The sequence below is a fragment of the Colius striatus genome, chromosome 12, assembly GCF_028858725.1.
Source record: "Colius striatus isolate bColStr4 chromosome 12, bColStr4.1.hap1, whole genome shotgun sequence".
Lineage (NCBI taxonomy): Eukaryota > Metazoa > Chordata > Aves > Coliiformes > Coliidae > Colius > Colius striatus.
The window spans coordinates 368618-385948 of record NC_084770.1 but is presented as its reverse complement, the minus strand read 5'-3'; the positions used below and the strand labels follow the sequence as shown (position 1 = coordinate 385948).

General features: G+C 50.6%; 1 protein-coding gene across 1 annotated transcript in view; it reads right to left on the bottom strand.

Annotated features, from left to right (window-relative positions):
- Positions 1 to 5245: 5245 nt before the first annotated feature.
- Positions 5246 to 17331, bottom strand: part of LOC104560412 (rho guanine nucleotide exchange factor 4-like) — a 102709-nt gene continuing 90623 nt past the window's right edge. The window contains 9 exon segments of the mRNA XM_062006064.1: positions 5246 to 6787; positions 6790 to 6887; positions 8057 to 8134; positions 8823 to 9066; positions 10060 to 10191; positions 10977 to 11106; positions 13415 to 13647; positions 14125 to 14304; positions 15805 to 15999. Of these exon segments, the coding sequence (XP_061862048.1) occupies positions 6560 to 6787; positions 6790 to 6887; positions 8057 to 8134; positions 8823 to 9066; positions 10060 to 10191; positions 10977 to 11106; positions 13415 to 13647; positions 14125 to 14304; positions 15805 to 15999 (1518 nt within the window). The 3' untranslated portion in view covers positions 5246 to 6559.

Sequence of the window (17331 nt, the reverse complement as noted above, 5' to 3'; positions counted from 1 at the left end):
TTTAGAGAGCAAGTGTATTGTTTCAGGTTGCTGGAGCTCAAAGAACAACAACAGATGATGTTTAGGTAATGGATGTGCAGGCAGGCTGCTACTTCCAAGAAAAAGGGGGAAGAAGCAAATGTGGAAAGACAGAAGGAGCTCTTAAGGGGAACACTGTCAGGTAAGCTCCATTTGATGATGACAGGTAGCAGGGCTTGTTTTGTGTACTCAGTAGTTAATGTTTTGGTGGAAGCATTACAGGATTAGACAAGAATAAAGTTGATAGCTTGTTTATTTCCCATCTCACAAATGTATATGTAAACAGTCACAAGGGTTACACAAGTCTGGGTTAAGTATCACAGGTACTTCATTTGCACAGGCTGTGAAACGGGGAGCTGCTTTGGTAGCCAAGTTGTGTGGAGGAAAAGCTCACTACGTGCAGAGAGGAGAAGGACAGGAGTGTTATGTAAAGACAACAGGCAGCCTGTGGTGTTCCTCAACCCACCAGCAATGCCAGAGCCAGGGGAGTTTAGTAGTGTAGCTTGTTGTTAAGGAAACAAGTGGGAGATGGAGTGTGCTCTGAGGTGGTGACCCCAAGGCAGGGCGAGCTGCAGCAGTGTGGCTGGGCAGGAGTGAGGCCTCTGGGCAGTGTGAGGCTGCCACGTGCAGGCAAGGGAAGCCCAAGTGCTGCTGTTCCTCCCCTCCACTCCCCACCCTGGGCTGAGCTCAGCAGAGTAATGCAGGGCTGCTCTGGCATGTTGTGTTTCCCACTGCTGTCTTGGACCAGCTTAGCTCAGACATGAGTCGCATTGCTTAGTCTCTGCTGCTTCCAGCATTGATTCCCTCCCCTGCACTATTAAACTAAAGGGACAACACTTCATATTTTTTCAGTTACCTTCTATCTGTTACTAAAGCTCTTTTTCTTGAACCCATTACTTACCTGCAGACCTGATTCTATGGCTTTTCTTAGGCTGGGAGCCCTGGGGACAGGGACTTTCTACTGGGAGGCTGGTACAGGACATCCTGGTTAAGACCTTATGGTTGTACTCATGTGATACTGCTGCTGATCCATAGCAGTGGCAAGCCCTGCTAATAATTTCAGCAGAAAACATGGCTAGCAGCAGGTAGAGGCTGAGGCTCCAGAGGTTGGATGAAGTGTGAACAGCTCCCTTCTTAAAGCTTCAGGAATTACTGTACTACCATACTCGCTGTACAAACAGATATTGCAATGCCATGGCTCTCGATAGCAGGTACATGGTGAAACTTGACATGAGAATTGGAGAGTTAATGTTAAGAACAGTAAAAGAAGAAGTTAGCACTTGCTGGAAGCTGTAGCACCTCACAAATGCTGTCAGAGTTCTCAAGCAGTCTGTGGAGCATGTGGTACAATACTTGTTCAGAAGACTGAGTTTTAAAACCAGTGGCACAGTGGAATTATTCAGTTCTCCTGTTACATGAAGCTGTGCTCCCACCCCAGTAAGCCTGGAGGAGCACAGCCTGATCTTCTGACATACATTGCCAAAGATGAAAGGCTTTTTGTTAAGGGAGTTTCTGTTGTTCTGGCATCCCAAGCAGTCTGAAGCTGAGATTCTCATGGAATGTCTGCTTTTCACAGGTGCCTCCATTCCCAGCTGTCCCCATCAGGGCCAGGACTGGCTCCCTGATGGCTCTGGGAGGCTGCAGGGGCTCTGTGCACGGTGGGCTCCAGGAGCACAGAGCCAGGGCTGGTCCTGGGCAGCAGGAACTGCTGTTGGAGTGCAGTGGGAAGGAGATGGACTGGGCCAGGCAGAAGGAGATCCTCCCTCCCTTCTTCAGGTAAAGGGAAACACAGAAAAGATCTCAAAGGCTGCTTGGTGGGAACTTGAGCTCCATAGGAATTGCTCTGTTGCTTTGATTTCATAGAGAGGCAGTTAGTGCTGCTTGTGCTGCTTTCAAAACCTGAAGCATAGGCATGTTTGTAGTGTGTGCACCCACCTTTTCTGAGGCAGTTATTCCAAACTGCTACTGGAAAACAGCAGTTATTTGTAATTGGCTTTAGTCAGAGCAGAACCTGGGTTATTTAGCAGCCACCAGTTCTCTTCATTTCACTGGTCAGCAAGTCATCGTTCTGATTGGGCCACATGCTCTGTGGAAGTCTGTGTCTTCCCTGTCCAAGTGGAACACGGGCAGACTTCACTCGGTGAGACACGTGGCAAATTTTCACACCATGCTGCTTGAGTGGCTGGCTACAGAAGGAGGAGAAAAGATACAGCCCAGTCTCCTAAAAACCACCCCACACCAGCCCTCTTGTCCTCCTTATGTAACACACTGCACAAGTATTTTTCTGAGTAGTTGGTGTAGTTCTATCCTGAAATCCAGAGTGATTTGTGCTCTTCAGACACGGGGCAAGAGCCTCAGTGCTGCGTGAAAACCTGCATTTCTGGCCATGCAGCAGGTTCCTCTCCAGAGCAGTGGGCACTGAGGCCTCACCTCTCTGCTTACCCACTTCAAAAGATGCCTCTTGTGACTCTGGGAGGATCCATGTTGCCCTTTAAGCTCAGAAAGGTTGACAATGCTGTGCTTGGCCTGGTATTTGTAGGACAGAAAACCCCTTTGTTAGGAGTTGAGGTGGTGACCTCATGCAGCTATGTAACATGTACAGGAACACTTTCTGTCGTACACACACGCTGCCTGATGCTTTGAGTTGACAGTACAATGAGAGTAACTGCATTTGAAATCCAGGTATCAGGGTGAAGAGGAAGGAAGGTCTCTGTGGGTTAGTCCAATACAGCTGTCTAACACACACACGCCCCACCATCTAATCAGTAAGGTAGGAGCTGAGATGGCTTTGGGCTAGGCATTGAATCCAAGGGAGGTCTGATAAACAGTTTGTTCAGGCAATAATAGGTTTTGTGGTTTGAGAATCAGGAAGAGGTGTTGGGTAGAAAATAAAGGATGGCATTTCCTGCAATCCTCTTGATTTACAGAGTGGGCTGTTGCCATGCCTGTGCATGGGCAGGTGTGTGGAACAAAGTGGATTTGATCCTTACCTTGTTTGTTTATGAGTGTCACTGCTGTAGCCACCTCCTGTGTTACAGGGTTTCCACCTCTTCCAGTGTGATCAGCTTTTAGACCTGATTGTGGTCTTGCATAGGGGATTGGATCCTAGCTCCAAGTGGTGCTGGCAACACTACAATACCAACTGAAGACACTTTTTTTTAGGAGGAGAACCCATAGGCAGCCAAAAAAGAGAGTGATTTGAGTGCTTTCTCTCCATCAGAAGTAAATAACTTTTGAGTGGTACAGGGGTGGGCCAGAGAAGGCTGTTTTGGCACTTAGAAAGCTTTCTATTGAGAGGTTTCTCTAGAAATGCCTTGGGTGTGAAGCAAGGCCTGCACCAGGTGGTAAAGCTGAAAAAGGTGACCACCTCAGTGCATATCTCCTGCTCAGAGTGTTGCTGCACAGCTCAGGCACAGGAGCCAATTCTTAGGTGTGCTTTTGTGGGGAGAGGGCAGGGACTTGTTGGGGTGTTTTTATTGCCCTTCAGAGCTGTTGGCAGCAGTACAAAGTACAACAGGTACTTTGGAAAGGGAACCTTTGAATTGAGCTAAGAATTATTCACTTTCCATGATGTGGGCAGTGAGTTCTTGAACCCAAAGAGGTTCTGGGGGAATGTCCATCCTTGAGCACACTCAGACAGCAACAGGGCCAAGCCCTGAGCAGCCTGGTGCAGCCTCACAGTTGGGATTGCTCGTGCTGGGCTGGAAATTCTCCCAGGGTCCCTGCCAGGATTCACTGGCTCAGTCCCACACTCCTCCCTCTCTACAGTGCTGAGAAGCTCAGAACATTGAGCCTTGCTGTGCCAATAGATTTTTTTTTTCTTCCTGGCCAATCAAAACAAACACACCATGGATGAGGAAAGGAGGGCGCAGACACTTGGGGTGAACACAAAGGTGACAGGGGTGCTGGCTGCAGGGGCCTGCCCTGCTCTGGCTGTGCCACTGTGGCACTGGGGCAGGGTCAGCCAGCCCTGGGGGGTTCCCTGGCCCACGGGAAGGATGCTCTGCACAAGGTGAGGACAGAGGCCCCACTTGGGCTTCAGCTTCTGCCCCAGTGCCAGGCAGCAGGGCTATGCCCTTCAGAGGTGGGCAGAGGGAGGTGGCCAACCCACCTAATGCTCGTGGCACACAGAGTACTCAGTCACCCTGCATGATCCATGGAGGTGGCACCTGTACTTTTGGTACTTAGCAAGAAGTCAGTAAGCAGTGGAGCCTGGTCTGAGCAGCCTTACAGAGTCTGATTGTTTTCCTTTTAGACTTCTCTCCCTCTGCCCCCACCTCCACTGACACGCTGTCCTCTCCAGTGTGGAGAACACCTGTTCTGGATCTCAGTTCAGTTGGAGAGCCCCACCTGACAGAAGACCTTCAGGTTGGCTGCTAAAGCTCAGGCTGCCACTGTGCCCTGGCCAGGAGGGGAGCTTGGCCAGGGCTTGGGGTGAGTGCTGAGGTGATGCTGCAGGTGGAACATGCAGCTGAGGGCTGCTTACTTTGGGTTGGGGGTTTTTCTTGTTGTTTTCTCCCCCTCCCCATTGCAGTGACACCCCCTCTCCCCTTTGTGCAGTGTTGGAAGGGCATTTCTGCAGTGTCCCACTGCCTTGTTTTCCCAGCTGCTGGCTGCCACTGGAGGCATTTTTGACAAATGCCAGGCCTGAGCTGGAGCAGTGTGGGCTCAGCTCACAGAGGCACTCGCACAGCAGCTCAAGGCTCAGTTTCCACTTTGGAAAGTCCCACTTTCTGTGGGGGAAGGGAAGGAGTTGCTGAACCCTTCCCGTGGTAGCCCAGCTGCTGTGCTTTGTGTGTTTTCCCAGCAGAAAGGGCAGGGAGCAGGCCTTGTAGGGCCCAGCAGCAGAGGGCCCAGCTTGCTTTTCTTTCAAGTATGTGTCTTACTTTCTTGGCACTGGCTGCTCCTCTTTAATTCCATGTTGCTCAGTGTGGGCTTGAGCATCCTCTGCAGCCTTTCTTCCTTGTTTCCTAGACGTGTTTTCCAGTTAAGTAACTAGCAGGAATTTGGGAGCTGGTGACTTGCTAACCTTGATGAGTCTGAGGGGCCAGAACGTCTCTGGTATGGTCTCTGCTTCAGCAGTGCCCCAGCTGAAGGCTGGCTGTGCTGAGGGGGACCTTCTAGCCTGGCTCCTACTGCTCAGCGCTCAGCTGCAAGAGCAGAACAGTGACTGAAGAGAAACGAGTTCACACAGATAGACACGTTGGAGACAAACACAGGCTGAGAGTCACTTTTACAAGTTTCTTTATGAAATTAAATGTTGCCCCTGGTCTGGGGGGAAGATAATATAGTGCAAGAATGACTCTGTACATGCTACTGAATTCAGATATCCCTGGATGACCAGACTTTGGTCAGCTACAGCATCAACAACACTGGATTTCTGAGCTCTACAGACAGTCACTGCTCAGTCACACTGGCATCATGTTGGAATGAGCAGGTGTCCAATGTCACAGGATGTCTCCTAAGCTAGGGAATTCAGTCAGTATGGCTTCTAACTCTTGCTATGGTAAGGCAAATCTTTCCTTTTGCTAACCAAGCTTTCAATAACTTTTTTTTTTGGCCACAGTTTGAAACCTGGGTCCTTCAAATGAGGCTCTTGATACCAAATTTAGGCCTAGTTAAAGTGGCTTTCCATTATTTTTTTTAGAGGTGTCAAAAACCTTCAGTAATACCCCTTGAGCTGGGTTGGCAGAGCAGTGGCAGGGCAGGTCTGTCAGAGGGCTGCTCTGGCAGAGTTCTGTGCACACTCTGATTTCTGGGAGCAAGGTTTGCAAATATTGACCTTTCTTTAAAATAACTGAAAAAAAAAACCAAACCAAAACCAAACAACAACAAAAAAAACCCGACAAAACAGGCATCAAGTTAACAACATGTGACGAGAACAGTTACAGACTTACAAAATACACAGTTCTGGTTTTTACCATAAATAAACAAACACGTTACAAACAATGGGCATTTTCATTGGCCAGGAACCACGGCGGGGCAGGACGAGGGAGACACCACAGCCTAAAGGAGGTGAGTACGGTATGGATTAGGCACATGTGTTTGTTTTTCTCTAAACTGAATGCAACTCAAACCCACTAGAGAGACTGTTGAAGTTTAGCTCATGCTGCAGGCCGCTTGGCACGGTTCCGGGGACTCTACAGTCGGGCTAGAGGAAGGGAAGAGGTCCCGGTGCAGTACTCACTGTTGTGTCATCTGAGGGCCTGCAAAGGCGAACTGAATCGGTTAGAGGGGTGGAAGAGGATCAGGTCTCTGAGAAACGTGGGCAGTGGGGTGGGCAGGGAGCAGAAGGGCTCATCCCTCCGTGGAAAATGCATCGTGTCGCTGACTCAGACCCAGCGCTCGGAGCGTGTCGGGGGCCGCCGAGCCGGCAGCTCCGGCAGCTCTGTCAGCTGCCGCCCCCCACAGCTGCCAGGCCACGGCAAGCAGGGGACAAAAGGACAGCTGCCAAGCACCAGCTTTTCAGGGGACACGTGTCAGGACCCCTCCTGTGCCCTCCTTGCGGGCGCTGAGCGGGGCCGGGCTCCCACGCGCCGTCTCACCTCGGAGGCAGCGGCGCTCGGGCGGGCCGCGAAATAAATAGGGAAGGCGGGAGCACACGTGTGATCCTCTGAGAGCAAAGGTCTGGGAGCAGCTGGGCTCCAGCTCCCAGGGCTGGTGGATAAAGTGCTTTCGGGGCAGGGCTTGAGGCACAGGCACGGCGCTGCCCTATTTCCGGAAGGGCGTCAGCCTGCTGATGTTCTGCCAGAAGTTCGAGGGCTTGCGCTTGGGCTCTGCCAGCATGAAGACCTGCTGCTGAGGGAGGGTGGTGGGCAGCGTGGGATGCTTCTGACGCATCAGGAAGTCGTAGTAGGGCCTGGTGACAGCTGTGAGGAGGAGAGGGGAGCGTGTCAGTTGAGCCAGAACTCCCTTGCCCGGCCCCAGTTAAAGCTGCAGGGGAGCGAGCGGCGTTTGTCTTAGTGTCGCCCTGACTGGTGGGTGCTGTGGCAAGTCCCAGGAGGGTGAAGCACACCTGGCAGGTGTCCTGTCAGCACCACAGCAAGCTACAGAGCTGTAGCTCATCGTGAGCAACAAGCAGCTGTGTGGGGAGAAGCAGCCCCTGTGCCTCCGAGGGCTGGTGCAGCCTCCTGCACTGAGCAGCCCCACAGGCGCGGCTGGCCTGGAGGGGCTCCATCATTGCTTTGCCCCTAGGGCTTTGCACTGTTAGAGAGGTCTGGCCTCCTGCCAAACTTCCCTCTGCAGCCAAATGCTACTTCTGACTTACTCTGAAGTTTAGCCAAGCGTTCTTAAGTGCAGAGGTGGCTGGGATTCCACTGCTGGCTGCTGCGATCCCAGTAACCACGGGCAAGTGCTTAACCCCGCGGCTCCAGAGGAAAGCAAATGACATCCCTTCTTCCTCTGGATAGAAAGAGGGGTGGTGGCATCACAACAACAAGGTAGCAGGCCTCATCATCTGACAGTGCTGTGCCCACAGGAACCTTCCTCCCTTCTCTCACTTGAGTTTGCCCACTCCCCTGGCTGCTGCTACGTCTTCCTGTATCTTTAAGGCTCAGCAAACAGCTCTGCCCATGAGCATGGTACCTCCCCGGGGCATTCTGCCAAAAGGGCAGCATCCAAAGCATCTCCCACAAGCATTGCTGCCCAGGCAGGAGCAGCCCTACTGCAGCCACCCTTGGCACCCTCTGCATCACGGGGAGCTCGTTTTCACAAAGGTGATGCCACACAGCTTGGACAGCCTGGCTTCTCAGGGCAGGCACAGACGCTGCCAGCCTGGCGGGAGCTGTTTCCCAGCACAGCACTCAGCAGCCAGCAGGTGCTAAGCAGCTTTCCTGCTGTTTGAGAGTTTCCTGACTCCAGCCCTCTGAATGTACCAGGAACTGTACTGCAGGTTGTCACACCAGAGCTCACCATCTGGCCCTCTCAAGGGTTTGTTAATGCCACTTCATTGAAACTATTCCCCTGTAGTAAATAGAGACACACCCCCTCACACACACACACCGAGCTGCAGCAGGGCTAGAACACTGGTGTGACTCACCCTTGGGCTTCCCAGTGTGGTGCTGCTTGCTGGCATTCAGCATCGCCTGCTTTTTCTGCACCTCTGTGATTGAAAAGCCTTGAAGATAAAACAGTTTGTCAGCAGCAGGTAGTGACTTTGTATCTCCTGGGAGGACACTGGCATAGACAGTAAGGGATATACAAGGGGTAGGAAAAGGCCTGAACTTGAGAGATGACAAGCTAAATTTACTCCCAAAGCTGGAAGGGGCACATAGTGCTCCTGTCAGCCTGCGCAGTGCTTCCTGCAAGGTTCACTGCCTGCCTTTCCCCCCACGCTTCCCTGGGTGAGGAAGCCAGTCCAGAGCAGCCGTGGTTCAGATCTCATGACGTCACACAGCCTGGAATTAAGTAGGATTTGGACCAGACAATGGAAACACTCCCACAGTGAGAACCCTTGAAGGTGTTTTGTACAGGTATTGCCAAAATGGTCACTCACTGTACTGCAAGGGCCTGGGAGCTGTGGGTAGTGTGTGGACTGTGTCAGTCCTGCCTGAACTCATTGAGCAGTGACGCAGCAGCCTCCCTGAGGACAGGCTGCAGGGGTGTTTGCACTCCCCTCCAGGGCGTCTGCACTTGTTTGCATGGATTGCTTCAGACCAGCAGCCCCGAGCTGCACTGGAGCATGGACTGGCTTCCTCACCCCTGCACTCTGTGCACTGGCTGGTGCTTAAAAAAGGGAAAACACCCAACACCAACAGCCACCCAAACCCCCCGCCACGTCCCCACAGCCACTGCTCCTTCCATACCCGTCTCCTGGTCGAGCTGGACCTGTCTCCTTTCATTCTCAAATGCCTTCAGCCAGCGCTGTTTCTGCTCAGGCTTTTTTGCACAGAACAGGTGAACCTCCTCAGGGTCTCGGCAGTGCAGCTTGAATGCATTTTTCACACTGAGATTGAAGTCTTTGTCCTTCCCATCTTCCACATCCAGTATTTCCATATCATCCATGTTAATGCGACTCTTGTAGTACAAAATGTCCCGGCGCAGGAGGTCCTGGAAGAGAGCGCACACAGAGACAGGTACAGGTACTGTTCCTGTCTTGGCCCTTCCTGAATGTATCAAATCCTTTTGATAGGATGGAGTATTTAATCTTTGGGGCAGTCACTAAGGTCCTGAGAGAAAAAAGTTATATTAGCTTGGAATCTAATTGCAGAGTGCTGCGTGGTTGGCACCAGTGGCAGTGAGGGGATGTGAAGGGTGTAGCTCCAGCCTGGCCAGAGTCCTTTTCAGAGCCTTCCTGCTTTCCAACAGATCAACACTGCCATCTAATTTGGTGTTGTCTGCAAACTTCTATCCTACAGTCCCAGTTAGAGTCAAAACAATCCTAGTTAGCTTTTGTTTTTTGTGGTGACAGTGAAAAATGAACTTGGGAGCAGTGCTAAGAGGGTCTGATGCCCACGTTACCTGGAGCTACCTGTGTGCCATGGGTCAAGTAAAAAACAACGGGCATGTTCAGCTCTGAAATTCCCATGGGAGACACTTGTGCTTTGCTCCAGGAAGGAAGCTGTGTTACTGAAAGTTGTGATGATTAGCATGGGATGAACCAACAAACATCCATGTCAATATGGCCTTACTGACTGTCAAAGCCCACAGCTCTTCATCAAACCTACAACAAACTTCTGAATATGGTATTAATCACGTGGAAGTGCAACTGAGAAAAAAAAACACACTTAGAAGAAAATGGGTGACAATGCTCATGCTTGAGGTGTATAAAATAACCTCCTACACCAACTCTAGAAGCAGAGCAATGCCTTTCCTCTCCTGCTATGAGAATTAGGCCAGTAGTTTGTTCCTGCAGCTTGCTGCAGTGCTCACGTGCACAGAACACACCAGGATGTCAGTGGAAAGGCTGCAACGAATGCACATCAGAACCTCTGTGCCAGAAGGACATCTGATGGCAGTAAACACTACAGAATCAAAGGGCCAGGCAGGGAGTTCAATCTTCTAGCACTGATAGGCAGCGTTGTGCTGGGGCAGGGAGGTTACCTTCTTGCAGCACACCAGCTGGTGATCGAAGAGGAAGAACATCCTCTGTTGGCTCTTTGCTTGAGGCTGGGAGATTTTGGTTAATTCCCCGGAGTAGATGAGTTCTGAGCTTCTGACTAGGACATCTTCACCCTGAGAACAGCACAAAGGACAGGTTGGTCACAGCCATCTGAAAACGGGGGAGGAGAAATAAGTCTCATAGGAGAACCTCAGCATGGCTGGGGAGCCTGAACTCCGCGCTGGAGGACAGTCCTTGTCACTTCAGGCACATACTGTGCCCTTGGCACCCAGGGAACTGAATTTGGTAAGAACAAGAATGTTAAATGAGAAAGGGAGTCTGCTCAGAGCAGATGATCCAGCCCTGATGTTAAAGGAGGCACATATGCAGAGAGCTAAGAATGTAGCCCAGCATCCTTGGGGAGGGAGACAGCCTGGCTTTATTGAGTCTGGGATTTAGAAAATGAGTGGTTTTGCTCCTTTTATTTAGGGTTTTTTTAATGAGTCTACAGGGAAGCTTGGTTTCCTTTTTCATTATGTCAGAGCTTACCTTTCTGCAGGCATGGCTTTGCTTGCTAAGCATTAAGGGGCGATTCTGCTCATCGTCAGAGTTTAAAATCACTCAAGATAAAATGAAGGGCAAGAGGAAAATAATGGGATTTCACTAACCTACATGCTGATTTTATTCTGCAAGGACAATGGGGAAACAAAACTGCCAGGAAAGATGCAAAGGCTGGGGTTTGTGCTACACCTTGCCAGTTGTACTCAAAGATCACATCTGTTTACATTAAAACAACCCAACAAAACCAAACCAGATGAAGAGGGGCAGGGCTAGACAGTAATCCTGGTGAAGGGCTTGTTGGAGGGGGGAAGAGAGGCAACATAGAACATTCAACTGATGGGGAAAGCCAGTGTCTTACCTCCCAGTCTTCTATTGAACTCTGCCACTGGGCAATTTTGTCAATGTTCTCCAGCCGCCGCTTTCTCTCGTTGATGAGCCGAGCAACGTTCTTCATGGCATTTAAGGCAGCTTCAACGTCTTTAAAATCTCTAGGGTAGGACAGAGCTGTTAGGCAGGACACAGCACCACACGCTTATTGCACCTGCACTCCAAGAGAGTGCTGTGGAGCATGGCCTAGGGCTGGAGGGCAGAAGCCAGAAGCTCCACTGGCAGTTGGAGCCCAGCTGGCTTCTCGAGAATATGTGCTCCTGTGGACAGCTTTTCAGACCCAGGCTGGTTCTGAGGCACGGATTACAGCCTTGTAGCAACCCCTGGCCCAATTTGTGGAAGGGAAGCAAGTGAGCAATCAAATGCAGCCACAGAGGAGTAAACACGAGCTGCTGGAGGAGGAATCTCCAGGGCTTTCCCAGCCTCACCGTGTTTCCCACAACAGAATACAATATGTTCCTAATGCCACTGTTTTCATACTGGGACTGATTCTGTCATGCATAGGTAAGGCAACAATTGGCTTCATTTCAAACAGGAGCTGATGGTTTATCTGGAAGGGTAGGACAGCAGCTGATCTGCCCTCCCCCACACACCATCTGCTGCCACCAGCTCCTTCTGCTGGGTGGAGAGTGGCTGGGAAGGAGCTGTTCTGCACAACTTGTCTCTAAGGCAATTTTCAAAACATCTGTGTACTGCATTAAGGAGCTTTCTGTGAAGAGATCTGCTTCAGAACAACATGCTAATAGATTTAATAAGACATGCTTAAAACCATTCTGAGCAATACCAGTGCTGTAATTAGGAAAGTAAAATTAACCCAACCCACAATGGACTGATATCAACACTTTCATACCAATTTTTCCTGCTTTATTTCTGTAGCTAATTATTTCAGATGCTTGATTAAGTGACACAGGAATTTGAGCCAAGGGCAGTGCCTTCACTGTGAAACTAAGCAATGGATTTGGAGGCTTTTTTGCTGGCTCAGAAGAGGCACTGAGCATGCATGGCTTGGCTGCTGTAGGGCATGACTTCCCAGGGGGAAAGCACTGGGCAAAATGCATGAGTACCACGCAGCCCTGATGTGGACATTTTGGGGTATATTCAACCAGTGCTTTTGGAGCCAAAGTTTTCACCACCACCACTGGAAACCTTCAACTGCAAGGTGTGTACGTGCTGGTATCACAGATGTGTGGGCCAAATAAAATAGATGAGTGCCATTAGAAGGTGACCCCTGCAACTCCAGATCTGTAACAGACAGGAGAGCCCACTGCTACTGTAATGGAAAATGATGTATTTCATAGAATACTTTTTTTCCCCCGTTTTTACAAGGTCACGTGGAAGAGTCATGGTATCAGCTGCTCGTGGCAACCTGCCCAGTACAGCCTTCTGCATTAGCCTGTTCAACATCTATCTAGCAACAGGACAAGGGGTGATGGCAAGAAGCTGGAACACAAAAAGTTGCATTTAAACATAAGGGAAAACTGTTATCAGTGTGAGGTGAGGGAGCCCTGGCCCAGGCTGCCCAGGGAGGGTGTGGAGGCTCCTTCTTGAGAGGTTTTCAAGACCCACCTGGACACATTCCTGTGTGACCTGATCTAGGTGACCCTGCTTCTGCAGGGGGGGTTGGGCTGGATGATCTCTAAAGGTCCCTTCCAACCTCTACCATTCTATGATTCTATTATAAGTACCAGGTCCTGCCCTTGGGCCTCATCAACCCGGAGGGAAGGGATCTGGGGGATTGGTGACAGTGGCTGAACATGAGCCAGCAGCGTGCCCAGGTGGGCAAGAAGGCCAATGGCATCCTGGCCTGTATCAGCAATACCAGCAGGACCAGGGCAGGGATTATCCCCCTGTGCTGGGCCCTGGTGAGGCTGCACCTCCAATACTGTGTCCAGTTCTGGGCCCCACACTACAAGGACACTGAGGGGCTGGAGCATGTCCAGGGATGGGCAATGAAGCTGGGGAAGGGGCTGGAGCACAAGTGTGATGAGCAGCTGAGGGAGCTGGGGGTGTTTAGTCTGGAGAAAAGGAGGCTGAGAGAAGACATGAGCACTCTCTGCAACTACCTGACAGGGAGCTGTAGTGAGGTGGAGGTCAATGTCTTCCTCCCAATAATGAATGACAGGACAAGAGGAAATGGGCTCAGGTTGCCCCAAAGGAGGCTGAGGTTCAAGCTGAGGCAGAACTGTTTCCCTGAGAGGGTTGTCAGCCCCTGTGCCGGGATGCCCTGGGAGGTGAGGGAGTGCCCAGCCCTGGAGGGATCCCAAAGCCTGAGATGCTGAGGGCTGTGGGGTAGCTGTGGGCTGGGCAGGGTGAGGGGAGGACTGGGACTTGATGAGCTTGAAGGTCTTTTCCAACTAAAACAATTCTGTGATTAGCATGAGCTGGTTCCCTCCCCCCATGCTGACCCACCTGTGCTGAGGGTTGGTGTATTTGAGCAGCTCAGCCAGCTGCAGTGGGTATTTGCAGATTTTCTGCACAGGAGTCAGCAGGAAGCCATCCAGGGAGATGTCGATCATCTTCTGCAGCAGGCGACAGGCTTCGAAGAAGTAGACGTACTTGTTGACCTTGGTGAGGCGAGACAGCTCCATGCAGGCATTGGGGTGGTTGTTGCAGTACTCAGAGTAGATCTGGAACTCAGTTTGCTGTAAGGGAAAAGGAAGGATTTAATGTCCAGCTTCTTTAGAGTGATGGCCCAGCTCAGATGCCGTGGGGGTGAGTTCCCTGTGTAGATCCTACTCCTGCATCACGTGGAGCTGTTGGGTGATTCGTGTCCTGCCCAGACTGGGAAGCCCAGAGTCCTGAAGCTGGGGCTGGGGAAGGTTTATTACAGCTTCCAGCATGTGCAGCTTGTCTGAGAGAACAAGACATTTCCATGAATTCAGGCCTGTGCTCAGCTGGGTGTTGGTAATGACCAGATCAGCCATTGCTGGTCCCACACTGCCCTGAAAATACCACAGCTGTAACCTCAGGGCCAGCTCAAGATTCTGGAATCTTTTTGTGTTTAATTTGTGGGGGTGGGTTTTTTTTAACTGAGCTCAGGTTCTGCCAGATCCATTTCTAAACCCTCTGGCTTCATCCCTGCTCAGCTCTCCCTTCTCCGTGAAGTCAGATTTACTTACGTATTCCAAGAAGCAGGAGCCAACTTCACTCAAATGTGGATGGTCTTTGTTGAATTTCTTCTCTAGTGCTTTAACAAACTTCTTCTGGCACCTGTAGATGTCCTCAATGTTCCCAAAGATTGTCTTCAGCTGTTCTTCTGTAAACATGTCGGCTCTTTTGCGGCACTGCTTAATGTAACCCTGGGAGGAAACCACATGGTACCTAGGTGGTTGCTCTGTGGCCTTTGGTTATCAACAGAAAACCCCATGAGCTGGAGCCAGTTGCACACCAGGTTCCTGAACCCCCTTCCAGCATAGGTGCATCCATGTTTTAGCTATTATTTCCTCTAATATCACCCAAAAACATGGTAGAAATAGAAATGGAGACAGTCGCTGCCTTAAATGACACTGTAACCCACACCTGAGTCTCTGAGCTGCTCTCTCTTTCCTGTGGAAAACACCTCAGTCTGCAGGTTTTGGGGTGTTCTGACCCCAGCACTGATCCACTGGTAGGTTGAGGCCAATTAAACCCAGTTGCAGATCTGGTTGGGATGCTTGTGAGGAAATGCCTGGCTGACTCAAGGAGAAGGAGCACACAAAGGATGGTGGGGGGACACTGCAGGAGGAAAGGCTTGTTTGGGAAGTGTGTGCTGCTTTGCCACAGCTGGCTCTCCTGCAAGGCACCACCTTTTTGTGTCATTTCAGTAAAGAACTATCTCCTTGCAAAACTCTTCCCAATTACCTTCCTTTTCCCCAGGGTACAGATGGTGTCTCTTTGAGAAGAGGTGTCGCAATACTCAACATATCTGCAAGTGTAAGCCCTAATTGGCTGAACATCCCCGACTTGTTTTGATCTGAGCATGACTTGCCTGAAGGCTGGAGTTGCTGATTATATTACCTCAGAACATATATTAGAGAGGACAGCAATGCTACACATTTACTTTTCTCTGTCGTGGGAAATTCAATTATTTCCATCTATTCGAAGCACAAGTGGGTGCTCCCAGTGCAGAGGCATTTGGGATATTGCTGTAATGAATTGGCTTTGTTTCCTGAGCATGCAGCTCCATTCAGCAGAGCAGGCTCTGATGGAAATCACAGAATCTTAAAGGTTGGAAAGGACTTGGAAAGCTCATCCAGTGCAACCCCCTGCCAGAGCAGCACCACCTAGAGCAGGGCACACAGGAACTCATCCAGCTGGGTTTGAATGTCTCCAGAGAAGGAGCCTCCACAGCCCATCTGGGCAGCCCCTGCCAGTGCTCCCTCACTGAACAGGGAAGAAACTCTTCCTTGTGTTTCTTTGGAATCTCTTTTGTTCCAGCTTGAACCTGTTGCCCCCTGTCCTGTCATTGACCATCACTGAGAACAGCTCCATCCTCCTCACACCCGCCCTTTATTTATCTGTAACCATGAACAAGGTCACCCTTCAGGCTCCTCTTCTCCAACCTACAGAGCCCCAGCTCACTCAGCCTTTCAGCACAAGGGAGATGCTCCACTCCATCATCTCTGTGGCCCTGCCCTGAACTCTTTCCAGCAGCTCCCAGTCCTTCTGGAGCTGAGGGGCCCAGAGCTGGACACAACATTCAGTCTCATTTGCAGAGAAGAGCAGTTCCCTGCTTAGGGTCACTCTCTGGGCAAGAATGAGACACGCTCTATTGCCCTTCACAGAAGCTGTTGCACTTGCTTCCCCCTTTATCCCCTTACCTCACAAATGTCCTTCAGATGTTTGATGTAGTCTCTCTCTGTGCTTATGATCTCATTGATGACATTGGTCCTCATCTGGTCTTTGGTGGTCTGCCCCATCCCAAAGCGCCGGGGGCCGCTGCTGGAGTCGTCCTCTTTGCCGCCCTCTACCTTCAGGGCATAATCGTCCATGGGTTCATCCTGGTTGACTCGCAGCTGTGCCAGACACACAAGGTGTTCACTGTTTGTGTCACTACAAAAGCAACTCTTCCAAAGAAAAAGAAGTCTGGGACGGTGGACTGAATTGGCAGCCAGAGCTGGAGCTTGGATGAGGAGCAAAGGGGGCATCTCTGTGTATGTTACCTTCTAAACATATTTTCCCCGTGGGCCAGAGAGTTTGGGGGTGTGGGTTGGGGGGGTACTTTTAAGCCACATGACAGCTGCTCCCACTGTGTGACACAAGTGGTTTCACCTGGCATCTCCTGTGGACAGAAGTCACAGGAATGATATGGAGTCCTCCAGGAAGAATATATACAAAAACAGGGCATAAATGGTTGATTAAGTGACACCTGCTGCAGTACTTGTGAGGGGGCACTTAGGGAGGGAGAGAAGGGGAAAACCAGCAAATAGTTGCTTGCTTTTTTTGTCTAGCTTTGTTGTTCTCATGCTATAACACATGGCCTCTCAGTCTCCGCCCCCTCAAAGTGATTTAAGGAGCATTTACTGTTTATTCAAAAGCAGATACAGATGCCAGTGGGCACAGAATGTGCTTTGCAGGGCTGTGTGAAGCTGCCGCTTCCCTCCCGGTGCCCATCAGATGGCAGCACCGCACGAGCAGAGAAACGCCGGCGGTTTGCAGCCTCCATCCTGTGTGGGCAACACCAGCACAGCACCTTAGTTAATTCCTGGCAATTATTGGTGCATTTCACTCAGGAGCTTTCTTTTATGTAGTGGTATTGTAGCTCTCGGAATGCTTGTGGGAATATTTTGTACACAGCTCAAATGCTGGAGAAGTGAAACACACTGAAGTGGGAACACACATAACTGCAGGCATTTTTGGTGCTGTGACACAGAACTGCATTAAACTTGTCAGGTAGCCTCTCCCAGGCAGGATTACTTAGCACTTGGTATATATTATATAAAGCCATGCATACCCATCCCTTCTCAGCACAGGCAGAGTTTGCATTTGCTCACTGCTTTGTGATGATGGAGCCCTCAAGACGTGCAGCCCTGGTTTTCCTTCACTGTGAGCAGAACAATGTTGGCTACTGTTTAACTCAGACCTTGGCCCGAAACTTGTGTGGGGCAACTGACAGACTTGCCTGTTTATCCCCAAACACAGCAGCCCCCACAGCAGTGCGCCTGAGACCCAGGGATAATCAGCAGGAAAACTTCCCTCAGAAGCTTGAATAAGTGACTAGCACTAGTCTGCTTTCCCCTGAAATAGTATCACAGCCAATTCAACTTACCAGTAACGTGGAAGCAAACAAGGCCTGTGTTTTGATGGAGAAAAAAGCAGTTCCATCCCCACCAGTGCCCAGAGTTTGG